The sequence below is a fragment of the Protomyctophum parallelum genome (assembly GCF_964188405.1).
Source record: "Protomyctophum parallelum genome assembly, chromosome: 11".
NCBI classification, from domain to species: Eukaryota; Metazoa; Chordata; class Actinopteri; order Myctophiformes; family Myctophidae; genus Protomyctophum; species Protomyctophum parallelum.
Window position 1 is genome coordinate 12,470,956 of NC_139707.1, and position 16,930 is coordinate 12,487,885.

General features: G+C 41.9%; 2 protein-coding genes across 2 annotated transcripts in view; one reads left to right on the top strand and one right to left on the bottom strand.

Moving 5' to 3' along the window:
- LOC310867339 (protein EOLA1) overlaps positions 1–16,930 on the bottom strand; it is a 388,860-nt gene that overhangs the window by 312,124 nt on the left and 59,806 nt on the right. The window lies entirely within an intron of this gene.
- On the top strand, positions 2,794–4,782 carry LOC310866384 (endoplasmic reticulum chaperone BiP-like; the record flags this gene model as incomplete). Its single annotated transcript, XM_083775990.1, has 1 exon — positions 2,794–4,782. One exon carries the CDS (start codon positions 2,794–2,796, stop codon positions 4,780–4,782), a length of 1,989 nt encoding a protein of 662 aa, XP_083632116.1.

Sequence of the window (16,930 nt, forward strand, 5' to 3'; positions counted from 1 at the left end):
AACATGTGGATAGATAGTGCAGGTTATTAAGATATATAAATGTATGAATATGGATATAAATAAGTAAACAGTCTCTGGCAAATACATTAAATTATACTTGAACACATAGCCTATAGACAAATCCGTACCTTGACATGAACACATTGAGAATACACACATTAGCAATAGATAGTGTAGCGATATTGAATGGAAAAGGGCTATTTTTCTTTTTTCTCCTTGTTCTATACTTGAAATCTGCATCATTGTTAAAATCTACTTGAAGCTACCTACCGCACAGTACAGGCTACTGGGAAATGTAGTGTAGCTATAATAAGCTGGTGTTTAACACAAGATGAGTGAACCGACCAACCTGCAGTGATGGACAGTTTGTCGTACTGTCTCTCTTCTAGTAGTAGTCTCTCCATCTCTCTCTGGAAGAGGCTGCACATGACGCCTGCGGCCGCTCTGAGGCGCTGCAGCACAAACGCTCTGACACCGTCAAGCTGCTTCACACAACAACCACCACTCTGTTTGTTGTCCAAAACACACACTATGTCCTCTCCAACCGACGACAGCTGCTCATGTATCTGCATCCGCACACACTCCATTTGGCACATTTTTCTATTGTATCTCCTTTTAATAGTATACGTTTTCACGGCAGCATAGCCGCTTTGTTGTTGTTCCACCATTAACAACTACAACAACATGGACTTACTTCCTAGTCAAAGTGTTTCAAGCATGCGCAATAAAAGCTCCCCAGGCAGACACGCACTGCAGTCTGCTGCCTGCCTCAGTCACTGCCTTTCGCCCCCTGGTGGTAGGAGGTGTGTACGTGTCACTGAATTAGGGACTAGGTTGTCGTGGCGAGTGGTTAAGGCGATGCAGAATAAAATAATAAAAGTTGACTACCCGCTAAAGTAAATAAAAACGATACATTTGCACATTAAAACAATAAATGCAGTGTTTAAACGAAAATATACAACACAAAATATATTGAGGATTGATCAAACTCTTCGGCTCTGCTTTTATGTACATTTAGATAAATGTTTAATGGTATTAAATGTTATAAATGTTATTATAAAATACCACAACTATTGAATAGGCATTTAAAATTAAAAATGCATTTTCAGCATTCAATAAAATAAAATCAATTCAAATATCGGCAATTTTTGCTCCGACCTGTATATGCAGCGTGGCCCTCTGGAGTGAGTGTGGAAATATAGTGACCCACTCCATTGTCAAAGTTGCAGCCAATCAATAGCCATTTTAAATTGGTAAAAAAAAACGTTTTAGGGCACATAAGTACTATACACCATTTAGAAATGCATTTATAAAAAAATGTAGGGGAGAACACCCCCCCACTGCGTGAAAAGAGGAGTTAACGGGCAATTATGGGCACTGTATTTTGCCCGTAAACCTCAAGTTTAGCGGGCATATACTTTTAATATACGGTAATATACAGGTGTGATGGTACAATTCGGGAGTTTACCGGAGTTTGTTGGAAAGTTTAACGGGAGTATGCTGTAATATACACATCCGTATTCCATGATTTTTGCGCAGTGCCCTTTATCTAGAAAACTAGAACACTGTGTTGCCATGTGACCTTAAATCTAGTATAGCATCCATAATTTACACCTGGCTGTGAAGTTGGGAAGCACATGGGGAAAGTAGAAAACATTATTTTACACAAAAAACAGTTTTTTGTCGGTCAAAGTAGATTTTGAACTCTGGACTTACTTGCAATATTGATACTTTTTTTTTAGCATTATACAGACATAAAATATGAAAATAAAACTCAATCCCCTATCCCACCCTCCCCCCACCCACAATCCCAAGGATAGTCGGAAATACAGTCTGGAGGAAAATAAAAATTGTATATATGTATATATATATATATATATATATATATATATACATACACATACAAAATACATGCATACATAATTACAAAAATAAATATTTAATTTAATTAAAGCAGATTTTCATAGCAGAGCATATTTTGTTTCTGTTGTGGTTTGGCGTTGACCGAGGCATAGGCATAGGCACGGCACACTATACAGTTTGTGTGTTGTGGTAGAATGTCATAAACGGACCCCAGGTCTTGTAAAACTTTTTTTCAGAGCTGGCAATTGAAAACCTTAACATCTCCAACTCGAGACAGGACATTATATCATGAAGCCACTGACGGAGCACGGGCGGGGCAGCATCCTTCCATTTGAGCAGAATAGCACGCCTAGCAAGCAACAAGGAAAAGTCGACCATACGACACTCTATGCGTGTTAGAGGAAGGTCATCCCTTCCAGCAGTGCCGAGGAGAGCCACTAAGGGATATGGGTCTAGATTTGGGTGTAGAATGTAGTATTGAACACATTCCCCCAAAATGGTTGTAATTTTGGACACATCCAATACTGATGGATCAAAGTTGCTTCACCGCTCTTGCACTTGTCACAGGTAGGAGTTAAGTCAGGATAAATACTAGCCTGTTTAGCCTTAAACAGCTCTATGGACTATTTTAAACTGCACTATAAGCAATGCAATATTGATACTTTTACGCATAAATGTGATTACTTTTCCCCACCTCTGGCCCCATTCCGTCTATGCTCTTTCCAAATATGGACCTGTATATGACATCATGACGACAGAACATGCCACGTTATAGCAGAGGTGTATAAAGGTGTACATAGCAGCAGTTTCAAATGATAACATAGAAATTTATAATTGTCAGGAGAGAGAGTATTTTCTGCGACCAGAAGCAAATCTTAAGAGAGTCGGACATAATTATCCCTTAAGGGAAGGCGAGCAGACAGGAGTGACATGAAGCTATTGTACTTACTGCTTCTGCTGGTGGCCAGCACCACATTTGCGGCCAGCACTGACAAGGAGAATTTTGGCACGGTGATCGGAATTGACCTGGGGACCACCTACTCGTGTGTGGGAGTGTTCAAAAACGGCCGTGTCGAGATCATCGCCAACGACCAGGGAAACCGCATCACCCCGTCGTACGTGGCCTTCACGGCCGACGGCGAGCGCCTGATCGGCGACGCCGCCAAGAACCAGCTGACCTCCAACCCCGAGAACACCATCTTCGACGCCAAGAGGTTCATCGGCCTCGCCTGGGGCGATCCCTCCGTGCAGAAGGACGTCAAGTACCTGCCCTTCGAGGTCCTCGAGAAGAAGACCAAGCCCCATTTTCAGGTGGAGACCGGCGGTGGCCAGAAGAAGACCTTCGCCCCCGAGGAGATCTCTGCCATGGTGCTGACCAAGATGAAAGAGACGGCCGAGGCCTACCTGGGGAAGAAGGTGACCCACGCCGTGGTCACCGTCCCCGCCTACTTCAACGACGCACAGCGCCAGGCCACCAAGGACGCCGGCGTCATCGCCGGACTCAACGTCATGAGGATCATCAACGAGCCGACGGCCGCCGCCATCGCCTACGGCATGGACAAGAAGGAGGGAGAGAAGAACATTGTGGTGTTCGACCTGGGCGGCGGAACCTTCGACGTGTCCCTGCTCACCATCGACAATGGTGTGTTCGAGGTGGTCGCCACCAGCGGCGACACCCACCTGGGAGGCGAGGACTTTGACCAGGCTGTCATGGAGCACTTCCTCAGGCTCTACGAGAAGAAGACGGGCGGCAAGAAGGACGTGCGCCGGGACAACCGTGCCGTGCAGAAGCTCCGGCGCGAGGTCGAGAAGGCCAAGAGGACGCTGTCTTCCCAGCATCAGGCCCGCGTGGAGATCGAATCATTCCACGAGGGCGCCGGCTTCTCCGAGACGCTCACCCGCGCCAAGTTCGAGGAGCTCAACGCGGAGCTGTTCCGCTCCACGATGAAGCCCGTGCAGCAGGTGCTGAAGGACGCCAAGCTGGAGAAGTCGGACATCGACGAGATCGTCCTGGTCGGAGGCTCCACGCGGATACCCAAGATCCAGCAGCTGGTGAAGGAGTTCTTTGACGGCAAGGAGCCATCCCGAGGCGTCAACCCCGACGAGGCGGTGGCCTACGGAGCCGCCGTGCAGGCCGGCGTGCTGTCCGGCGAGGAGGACACTGGCGACGTGGTCCTCCTCGACGTCTGCCCGTTGACGCTGGGCATCGAGACCGTGGGCGGCGTGATGACCAAGCTGATCCCCCGGAACACGGTGGTGCCTGCCAAGAAATCACAGACCTTCTCCACCGCTGCCCACAACCAGGCCGTGGTCACGGTCAACGTCTACGAGGGCGAACGCTCCCTGACCCGGGACAACCACCTGCTGGGCAGCTTCGGCCTGGGCGACATCCCGCCGGCGCCCCGCGGCGTGCCCCAGATCGAGGTCACCTTCGAGATCGACGTCAACGGCATCCTGCGCGTCTCGGCCGAGGACAAGGGCACGGGCAACAAGAACAGGATCACCATCACCAACGAGCAGAACCGCCTGACGCCCGAGGACATCAGGCGCATGGTGGACGAGGCCGAGCGCTTCGCCGACGACGACGCCAAGCTGAGGGAGCGCATCGACGCCCGCAACGACCTGGAGAGCTACGCCTACACCCTGAGTGCCCAGGTCGCAGACAAGGACAAGCTCGGCGGGAAGCTGTCCGACCAGGACAAGGACGCCGTGGAGAAGGCCGTGGCGGACACCATCAAGTGGATGGAGTCTCACCAGAACGCTGACCTGGACGACTTCCGGGCCCGGAGGAAGGAGCTGGAAGACGTGGTGCAGCCCATCGTCACAAAGCTTTACGACGGAGCGGCCGGCAGCCAACCAGACAGCGGAGAGGGCGAGCAGGAGAACAATAGTCACAGTTATGAAAAGGATGAGTTTTAGGGCAAGTATCGATCTGGGCAGCTGGCGTATAGCCGTCTGGGAACCACCTAGGCTGCCTAGGCTGTTTAATCTAGACTGACAGTGTGTTGGGGGTTCCATCCCCAATCCCGATGACCTTTGCTGTGTCACCCCCATCTCTCTCCATTTCCTGTCAATCTACTGTTCGTTTTATACATCCTATATCAATAAAGACAAAATATATATAATAAAATTTAAGAAAAAGTTGCAATCTGGGAACCCATCGGCCCCCCATAAAAGGGAAAACAGCGCCCTCTGCTGTTATTTTCCTGTCCAGCCTCGATGGAGCGGAAAGGAACTGGTTGGAATAACGTGTTCCTACCACGTGCTACGTCCTCCCAGTGAAACGCCCCTCCTGTCAGGTGAAAAGATGACCAGGATTACATTAGACAACTAGAAAAAGTGCCCTTCCGGGCACAGGTCTCCACCAGGTTATCCACAGATCCGTGCAGTTAGAGGTAAAAACACTTTTCGGCCAGTTATAGCGCCACCTTGAGGCTGAGTTGAAATTGTTCATGTGGCATTTCGTCCTGGGCCTAGTGGGAATGTGGGTGTACAATTTCACGGAAATCACGCGATGTGTTCATGATTTGCAGCATTTTGTTTGAAACTGAGCACTCCTGTGAACTTTGGAAGCCAATCTTAACCAATCAGGATGGAGTGTGATAAATCTGAAAGACCCGTTTCGTTGAATGGCTCTAGAGAGACTGTGTACCAATTTGCGTGATGTTTGGACAAAATCTGTAGGTGTACTGTGCAAAAACTTGTTTTGCACAAAGCGGCCTCCTGGTGGCGCTATAACAGGCCGTTCTGGAAAGTTTGGGGCAGAGGTTCATGGTTGGCATCCAGGGAGTGTGTGTGCAAAATATGGCATCGACCGGGTTAACGGTGGCCGAGATTAGCTGTTCACGGACACACGGACACACGGACACACGGACACACGGACACACAAACGGACGGACGGACACGCGGACGGACGGAGTGCAAAACATACTCTCCCCACATGCCTTCGGCCTGGTGGAGACAATAATTGACACTGGGTGAAAAAAAGGGTTACAAAAAAGACGTCTCACTCCTCCAGCCCTGCAGTGCATAGCATGTGGAAAGTATTATTGCTGTTTTTGTTTTTCTGAGGGGCGCTATAGAGCGTCGCAGTCCCGCCCCTCGAGAGACCCGGAAAATAATTCCCCGTTCATTTTCCTCATATACTTTTCAAAAAGTATTTATTTCAAGACGTTTACGCTGCGGACAAAGCCAACTCTAGTTCTGACAAATCATGAATATTAACACAATGTTTTGGGCTGATCAAATAATTAGAAAGAAGAAAAAAACGGCAGGTTACAACACTTTTTAGTTGTTGTTTTTCTTCTTTGTAATTATTAGTTTGGTCCAACATATTGTGTTTGTTGTCATGATTTGTCACAACTCGAGTTGGCTTTGTACGACGCTTATAAGGTCTTTATATAAATACCTTTTGAAATGTCTATGTGAAAAATGCATTGGGAATTATTTCCTGGGCCTGGCGTCGTCATGAAACGGGGCAGGACTGCGACACTCTATAATAGCAGTCTTGGTACAGTCTCTCTAGAGCCACTACTAAACGAAAGGGGTCTTTCAGATTGTCCATACCCCACACCCTGATCAGCTTCCAAAAGGTTTATACAGAAGTACTGAATCTTCAGTACTTCTGTACCCCTTTCGTTTAGTAGTGGCTCTAGAGAGACTGTACCAATTTTGCGTGAAGTTTGGACAAATCTGTATACTGTCAAAAGAATGTGTTGTGCAAAGACCGGCCTCCGGGCCAATTACATATAATCTTTGGGGTCCTTGACATGAAATATTGACAACCACTGATATAGAAACATGAGGTTTTTCAGAGAATTGTCATGATTTAGAAGATTTTTTTTTTAAATCAGGCCCAAATGGGTTGACTCCCGGGAAGGCATAGTTTTACTGAGGTTAGGCCGTTCGGGTTAGGTTTAGGGGGTGCATACTTAGTTTGGACTAGTCATTGGTTAGACATTGGTTAAGGTTAGGTTTAGGTGTGCTGCCCCGTGGGAGGTTAGGTTTAGGGTGAGGGTTTAAGATAGGTTGTAGTTGTAGGACTAATGACTGGTCGCAAAAATGAGAACTGTCAATCACAACGACTACTGGCCAATCACAGCGGGGCTTTCCTAGAACTGCAGTGGGATATAATACTGCACAAGGGACGTGCACACATAGACGGGGCTCCAGACTAACTTTTTCACAGGTAGCACTGGTGCTACCACTATACCTTTACCATTACCTATACCTATACCTTTTCATTTGGTAGAGCCACCACAAATTAGGTAGCACCATTTTATTTGGTGGTATTAATACATGACCTTATCATGCCCCCACATCGGGCCACTATATTTATGTAGTGGTTTCCACCATTAAAGGTTTGAATCATAAAACACCCTACAAAGGTCACTGTGTAAAAAACAGCAACCTACCTGGTTATACTTCAAAACACAGATGGATTCAACCCAACACAAAGTCACTCAGTCAATAAAGGCAATATTTATATTCCACACAGAAAGTCAGTTTAAGGTTTTGTGTTGAAAATGAAATGCAGTCCAAACCTTGGGGATTAATAAAGTGACAATTTGTACAATATCTCCATTACCATTGTCCAAATTAATTCCTTAATATTTTTACATTTTGGAAAAAAATCTTTTGCAATGTGAAATGCCACCGAATTCTTAATCCTTTTCCTTGTCTTCATGGGCCAACTTGTGAAAGCTGTATGCTTTTATTGTGAAGGCAAAAGTTTCTGAATGCTCTCAGAGTGCATATCTCCGTGTGGCGAGCATGGTTTCGTCCGCGGGTTTGAGTAAATGGCGACACCCCCCAGTCAATTGGAACTGCAAAATATGTTTGCTTTAATAAAGCAAACTTTAAGTATTTGTGATTTTTCTGGTCTTTCAATATTACATTTTATTGTTTGATAATTTCTCAAAGCATATCAAGTATACTGTACCAGTAAGCCAGCAGCATTGGTGGTGAAAACAAATAAAAGTGTATTTTTCTATTTTCCTTCATTCAATTTGATTCATATTTTTATCTGGTGTATAGGCAACATTGCTTTGCAATATCAAAATGAAAGAATAACTTTATGCCTACTACAAATTCAATAAATGATGATGAAATGTAAAAGAAAAGGAAAACCTCTTATTCCTATTCATATTTCTTTGCCGTAGCAACTGGGAGCCACATGTGGCTCTAGAGCCGCAGGTTGCCTACCCCTGCACTAGCCCATTAAGACCTAGCCTCGGAAACCCAGACGTTTTATTTCCTATGAAGAGTGTAACTTTAAGGGATTTTGAGATGGGAGTGTTGTTGCTTGCAGAAACAAGCTGACCTGTTAAAAATCACACCTGTGTGAAGTGAGTGGCACTCTTATCATCATACATCATCCATTCATTGTCATTTTTGTGACAATGAATGTAGGATTGTGTAGGTAAAAAAAGCCGATAGCCTATATGACATTAATTCTCCATTCATTGTCAATGGCATTTAGGACAGAAATCTACACTATAGCTGAATATAGGAGGGGCTAGCACTCCTCAAACTGTTGGAGTAAATGAATTGTTCTACTATTAGGAAATTAATGTTAACATCTTGCTCAATACTCACTATAGATTTGTACTGATTTAGTAAATAAGCATCTGTCATTTTTGAGTGGTGCAACCACTCCTATAGAGCGTCGCAGTCCCGCCCCTTTCATGACGACTCCAGGCCCAGGAAATGAATCCCAATGCATTTTCCCCATAGACATTTCAAAAAGTATTTATTTAAAGACCTTTTAATCGTTGTACGAAGCCAACTCGAGTCATACATTATATAATAGGTATACAACTCTGACATACAGATCTGCAGCCATCTGAGGAATTCACATGTCACATGAGTGCCCGTTTGATTAGGTCAGATGAGAAGCTGATGAGACATATTGTTACCATTGTCTCATCATTGTCACAAGTATTGTTCCTGTGGCACACCGTTACAAAAAATAATGCTAAAAGGATAACCCAAATAATCCATCATTAAGGGCATGTTTCCATTAAAGTCCTGTGTATTCAATTCATAGAGACATTTAAAGACAAACAATTATATAATAGGCTATCCTCACGGTCGAAATGTGTTGCAAAATAAATGTAATTCTGAATACCCTTATGTGTCTGTAACTCAGAGAGTGTATAAATGGAACCAAGTGGACCCTAACGGGTCCATGTGGTTCCATTTGTATGCTCTCAGAGTTAAATTAACAGTGGTTTTACAATATAAATTGGGGTACCAGAGAAAGAAATGCCGTTAAATCGGGGGTCCGTAGCATAATGCGTGTGAAACTGGGAGTCCTTGAAATAAATATGTTTCGGAATCACTGCTAGAGTCGTAAAAATCCTCCCTTATCGAGGTCACTGTTTTCAAATGGGGGGTCCGTGGCCTAATAAATGTTGATTTGGGGGTCCTTGACATGAAAAAATGTGGGAACCACTGATCTACAGTATACTTTGACCAAAGCAGTGGTTCCCAAATTGGGGTCCGGGGACCCCCATGGGTCCTTGAGGGAGTCCCAGGGGTCCCCAGCTAAATGATAGTTAGGAACCAAATAGACCATTATGGGTCTGTAACTCAGAGTGTACAGAGTGTACAAATGGAACCAAACGGGCCCGTTAGTATTTTTCAATTTATATTGTGGTCCCATAGATAGAAATGCCATTAAATTGGGGATCGTAGCTTAATTCAGGTCAAACCTGGGGGTCCTTGAAACTAAACTGGTTGAGAATCTCTGCTAGAGCCGTAAAACTATTCTCTTATGGGGTCCGCAGGCTAATGATTGTCAAGTTGGGGGTCCTTGACATTTAAAGTTATGGGAACTACTGGACTAAAGCACTGGGTTAATTGAGTACTTTGTAAAGCCTCAGTTTGAAACATACCTGCACCTAGGACCATCACTAACCTTGGTCTATAGAGCCTCACTTTGTCCACTAGGACCATCACTAACCTGGGTCTATAGAGCCTCACTTTGTCCACTAGGACCATCACTAACCTGGGTCTATAGAGCCTCACTTTGTCCACAAGGACCTTCACTTAATTGGGTCTATTGCAGTGGCGTAAGGAGCCAGCAATGGGCCCCTATACGCAGGGTGGTCAGTCACCCTAATGTAGTTGCTATAGAGCGTCGCAGTCCCGCCCCCTCGAGAGACCCGGAAAATAAATCCCCGTTTATTTTCCTCATAGACTTTTCAGAAAGTATTTATTTCAGCTCTGCTATCGAAGGTATTAAGTTATTAAATTATACAGTCCTTTAAATTATCATCCAGATATACATTTTCATAATTAGGGCTATGTTTACCTAACATAACAGTACGCCTACTCTATTCTATTATTGTTTGCCTTTAAATGTCTCGATGAATCGAATAGGGCTGAGGACTTATTTAGGTTAAAATCCTATTCTTTTGTTCCACCATGCATGTTAATTAAGTATTAGATCAATCAAAAAAAGTCACACCACATCATCAGGGATCACAGAGCAGGAGTGCTCCGTCTGTCATGTGACTTCTGTATTGATCTAAACTTCTAAAGGTTGAATCATGAGTTCTAGCACTGTTCTAAGACAATGGTAACTGTCTCATCAGCTTCTCATCTGACTTAATCACACGTGTCTGAATTCTTACCTCCCCTGAGTCCCCATCTTTAAACTAATGAAGTAGCTCTGGTTTTGCAGGGCTGCACATGCATGGATCAGTATCTGTATCTGTAAATACCATAATTTATTTATTTCACTGCAGATAGTCTCTACATTATTACATTTATGCTTATAACCCTTAAATAATATTCATTATTTCAATAAACTAAAACCTAGTTTTATTTAAAACCCCTAAAATGATGAAATTCCAAGCCTGGGTATAACCTACGTATTCTCCAGACCATCTCTCTCCAAACTTGGCACAAACGCTGTTCAGGGGTCTGCTGCCATGAAATTAATCACACACAAAAAAGAAAATGTACACATATGGGGCACTACACTATTTTTAACATTTCAAATGTCCATAAAACCACGCATGTGTGGATCACCACTCACCACGGATTTGAAGGCTGTCAAGCAGCCTAAAAAGACTTAGGCCCAGATTATGCAATAATTAAAAGAGGTGAATATATAACCATTGTACAATGGGGAAATCGTTATTTTGGCCTTCAAAGTTAGTGGGACTTGTGTTCTACTAAATGGTAAAGATCACAAATGCATGTGTCCGATCTACCCCAAATTTTAATCATTATTTTCAGGTTCTGCCAGGTGCCAGGCCATTGTGGTGCACTTGCATCACCCATGGGTCCTGCACTGTCATGTGTTTTTGGGTGTGGTTTCAGCAATTACAGCCCATCCCATAAGACCACCTAACCAATGAAGCCTTTAGCATACTGGGAACTGTAGTTGTGGGAGCCAATAACACGCAGGGGGGCGGGGCATCAGCAAATTACATAGCCTGTCCCTATAGGCGTCTAAGATCATCTACCTACGGTGTAGCCTACATTGGTGCAGGAGACAGACCAGCTTTAAGATCACCTACAGTGTAGCCTACATTGGTGCAGGAGACAGACCAGCTTCTAAGACCACCTAGTGTAGCCTACATTGGTGCAGGAGACAGACCAGCTTTTAAGATCACAAATACAGTGTAGCCTACATTGGTGCAGGAGACAGACCAGCTTTTAAGTGTCGACGGAAATCTGATCTGAGGCAAAACAAGAGAAGACATGGCAGGCAATTGCCCATCGCTGCAGTTCAACATGGTAAGCACTGATTCTTTTTTTACTTTTATAAATGTTTCTTTGATGGATGAGGTTATAACATAGCTATATTTGAAAGACAAGTTGGTCGCTAAAAAAACATGTCAAAGTGCCATTCATGACATACAAGTAAAATGTAGGCTATAGGCAACATGATGACCAAATATGTATCCAATTCCTTTTATATTGTTGATAACGTAATACTCTGCCCTCAGGTAAAAGGACCAGATACACCAAAGTCTACTACTAGGACCACAAGGGCATCAGCAGCCGACAACCTCAAGGTAGCAAAGCGTAACACCACATTTGGTCAGTCCTCTTATTCAGTAAAAGGGGCACACTTGTGGAATGCCCTACCAACTGAAATACAAAGACAAAATGATCTCAAAATGTTTAATGATGAAGTTAAACTCTGGTTGAAATCGAGCCAGAGGTGTGAACACTAATATGTTAGGCACATTTTAAAACAAGTGTAATCTGGGAATGTTAATATTGCTTTTGTACTTAGATTAGATGTATTTGTGTAATTTTTTAGAAAACCTTGTTTTAGGTAGATCATATTTGTATAGAAAGGCCTAACCAGGGACTGGTGTTGCAAATTAGCCTTAGCTATACAAACCCATAAACAGTGCAACGGTTTCATGTTTTTTACAACTTGATACATAGTTCTTTTTTATATTGCCCCTGTTAAATAAATGTATAAATGAAAATAAAAAATAAAAAAATTAGCCCCCTTGTTTGAATATAGAAATAGCCTATATGGTCATATTTAGCTCATGTTGTCACTATTTTGTTCTTTTGTTCGTTTGGATAATTAGTTTACTCCAGCAAACATGAAGCAGGAGCAGAAGCTGCAGGAGCAGCAGCAGCAGCAGCCGCAAGGTGGCCAACAACTCCAACACCGCCACGCTGTTTATAGGCCGCATCCAACACAGTAAGTAGGCATAGCGAACATCAGATCCAGCTATATAGCAGTATTGTTTTTGGCAGCAAATTTCTATTTTAGTTTTAGCCATAATCTCTTGAATAGTTTTCATTTAGTTTTAGTCACATTTTAGTCACCTGGAATATTTTAGTGTTGTCATCTATTTTAATAAATGTAATTCATCTAATGCAGGGTAATTGTTTTCTGAATTAAAAATGAGCAGATCTGATGAAACAGATCTCCTTGAATGAAGAACACAAACAAATGAAAATACAGTAATTCGGGAAATGTTTGATCAAGGAGTTAAGCATTTTCACAATATTAAAATACTTTTCCTCCCTCAGAACTGCACGGAAAGAACGCGAGAAAGAATTTGACTCATTTATATTTGTCACAGAGACTGACATATTAACTGAATTATTTATCTGTTATGCATTTTGCACATTTAGGCCTACCTGTGACAACTGTGAGAAGATCATGCAAGCATGTCAAAAAAGGTGAGGCATATTTTTTTAACAGTTTAAGCCATTTTCATATAATATATCTTGTTAACATTAATTTGCTGTAACTGTAAGAATTGATTATTTCTGGTCTTGCGTGTTTTATAATGATTACCAATATGTTCGTAATACAGAATCGATGATATGGAGAAATATTACAAGGGACTCCTGCAGGCAAGGTAAATATTTTTCCAAATAATTACTGTGTGTGTGTGTGTGTGTGTGTGTGCGTGTGTGTGTGTGTGTGTGTGTGTGTGTGTGTGTGTGTGTGTGTGTGTGTGTGTGTGTGTGTGTGTGTGTGTGTGTGTGTGTGTGCGCGTGCGTGCATGCGTCCATGTGTGCGTGTCCGAGAGTATCCACCCATGATATTAGTTACCATATTTGTCACACTTGTAAGATGCACAATACAGACTGGTATTTTTATTTTAAATAGACTTAACACATGTTAACTGAATTATATCTCTGTTATGCACTTTTATCAACAATTTTGTGGCAGGTGTGACGATAATATGCAACAACATAATCCAAGGTGAGCTCAAAATCAGCATGCATTTTTGTATACAGTTTACAAATATATTGTATACATTTTTGTCAACATTATTATGCAGTATTAATTGCAAGAATGTATCATTTCTGCTCCTACGCGTTTTATAATGATTACCAATATTTTTGTAATACAGAAGGAAAGAGAAAAAGCAATATTACCAGGAGAAACCAAGCTGTGGCAGGTGTGAAGCGAATATGCGAGAACATAATCAAAGGTGAGCTCAAAACCAGCATTATTACCAGTTTACAAATATAATCTATATATTTTTGTCAACACTAATATGCAGTATTAATTGCAAGAATTCATAATTTCTGGTCTGTTTTATAATGATTATCAATATGTTTGTAATACAGTATGAAAAAGAAGGAGCAAAGTTTCCAGGAGGATCTACTCCAGAGAAGGTAAATATTCTTCCAAATATATATATATATGTTACTCTCTACACTATTACACTATAAGTAGGCTACACTATGAATTCAAGATGTGAAAATAACACCTTTACAATGAAATAATCGCATGCTGAATACAGTTCAGTTAATTGTTGTCATCTATTTTAATAAATGTAATTCATCTAATGCAGGGTAATTGTTTTCTGAATTAAAAATGAGCAGATCTGATGAATCAGTGAAAATACACTAATTTGGGAAATCAAGGAGTTAAGCATTTTCACAATATTAAAATACTTTTCCTCCCTCAGAGCTCTACTGAAAGAATGCGAGAAAGATTTTGACGCATTCAAAAACAGGTATGTGTGAATCATTCAGAAAAAAAAATAGTAGACTATTAATGTATCATAGCAACTACAGCTTGTTATACAACCAGTGTTGTTTTTGGCAGCACATTTTTATTTTATTTTTAGTCATAGTCTCTTGAATAGCTTCCATTTAGTTTTTAGTCACATTGTAGTCACCCGGAATGTCTTAATGTTAGTAGTTTTAGTCGACTAAATATCATGAGATTTTTTTTAAATCTACAGTTGATTTAGTCGAACAAAATATGTTTAGGCGGGCCTTGCTGCCGTCGTCAGTATGTTTAGTCTTAGTTGTAGTCATCAAAGCTTAGTTTTCATTTAGTTTCCGTTTAGTTTTCATCAGTGGAAAAAGGTATAGTCGACGAACATTTTTCGTCTCAGTTTTAGTCGACGAAAACAACACTGTAATAGCCTACAACATGACAATACTTTCTTTCTTTTTTTCAACCTTATGAAGAATGGCAGACAAACTAAAAGTTGAGTTGCAGGCAGGAGATTGTGAGATCATGGACAGTCCTGTTTGCAAGACACAGCTGACATCCATGTATGATGAACTAATCTTCATCAAGTGGATTGAAATCAGGCGTGAATTGAAAGCCAATAATGAAGACAGACATCTGGCAGATAGATTGATTCAGGTATGTATGTGATGACTGAACGTTGTGCCGTTATTATGTTCCGCAGACTCCTTCATTCAATTATTAGCTTCATTTACTAACATCCAGTGGTGGAAAAAGTACTCAATTGTTTTACTTAAGTAAAAGTACCAATACAATTTAGAACTACTTCGTAAAAGTACGGAATTGAAAATATGCTTGAGTAAATGTACAAAAGTATCGGCATCAAAATGTACTTAAAGTACTAAAAGTAAAAGTACTCATATTGCAGAATGTCCCATTTCACAAGTTCAAAATGTGTACAAAAGCTATTGAAAATAGCAGATCTACAAGCGTAGATCGTTGCGATGCATTGTGAGCTTGTAGATCTGCTATTTTCAAATGGCCGAAATGTATAGGGTTGAAGTGGTTAATGTCTGTCCAAAGTAACTAGTAAGTTGAAGTTTTCAAATGATTGTAGTGAAGTAAAAGTACAAATGTCGGCTCTGAGATGTAGTGGAGTAGAAGTAAAAGTACTGGAAATTGGAAATACTCAAGTAAAGTACAAATACCTCAAAATTGTACTTTACATTACAGTAAAGTAAATGTATAGTTACTTTCCACCACTGGTCTCCTTCATTGAATTCTTAGCTTAATTTACTAAATCCACGCATCCTCTGACACCCAATGCTTTTGTCACCATATAGGGAATGTTTGATGCTTCAAGAAATGACATGGATGAAAAGAAGAAGGGATTGGAGGAAATGTTTGCGTTCCGCACGTCACCCTCACCCAAGGATGTATGATAACATGATTAAAAAAAGAAAAGAAACAAAATATAATTATACATAATATATATATATATATATATAATAAATACATTTTATGTTTTACTTGTGCAGCTTTGTTAATTTTCTACATTTTCTTCCACAGGCAACAACAGTGTACAGAAAACTGGCTGCCCAAAATCTACAAATGGTTGTATACCTCAGCAAGAAAGAAGATGTTGTTCAGGTATGTGGCATCAGAGTTCTGTGCACTATATAAAATGTATAGCATACTGTAACGTTTAACACCCTGAGCTGGAGTCGAACCCCGGCCTCCAACTCAAGCAACAAGCCGCTCTTGGTGCGGCTTGTTACTTGCCTGGTCTACTTAGTTGGAGTGTTAAACGTTCAGGGTGTTAAACGTTACGATACGTTACTGTACATGAAGCTTATAGGTATGGTCTCTATATAACACGGATTCCCAAAGTGGGGTCTGGGTGGGTTCCATGGGGGTCTCCAGCTAAATGATAGTCTGAGAGTGTATACAAAATGGAACCAAATGGACCCTAACTCTCATTAACATTGATTTTACCATATAAATTGGGTTCTCGGAGATAGAAATTCCATTAAATGGGGGTCCGTAGCCTGTTGCCTATCAAACTGGGGGTCCTTGAAATGAAAATCACTGCTAGAGCTGCAAAAAGCTTCTCTCGTGGGGGTTCTTGGCATATATTTTCAAATGGGGGGTCCGCAGTCTAATGAGTGTCATTTTGGGGGTCCTTGACATGAAAAAGTCTGGGAACCACTTCTCTATAGAGGCTATTCAAGGATAGAACCGTATTGGAACATGCTTGTGTTTAGAGTGGGTTGTGGTCTTATGAATCACTGAATGGAAATCATTAATGTATGTTAATTCATGTTTAATGTATACATTCAAAGTCTTAGTTGTCAATTATTTAATCGTCCACATTGTATCATAAAGGTTCCGTTCCAGGAGTACCAAGTGAAGGAGCTGGTCCCAGAGACATTCAGAGGTCTGGCTGGTGAATGCTACTGGTTGGGTTGTCTGATGGCTTTAAGCAACCCCCCAATTCAGCCTGACTGGGCCAGTCGTATTCCTGGACCGGACGTTTGGAATTTCTTCCCAACTTCTATTAAGCATATACTTCCCAGCGTGACGCCTAGCCATTAATGGACCTACTACATTTGAAAATGTCTGGTTTAAAATGAG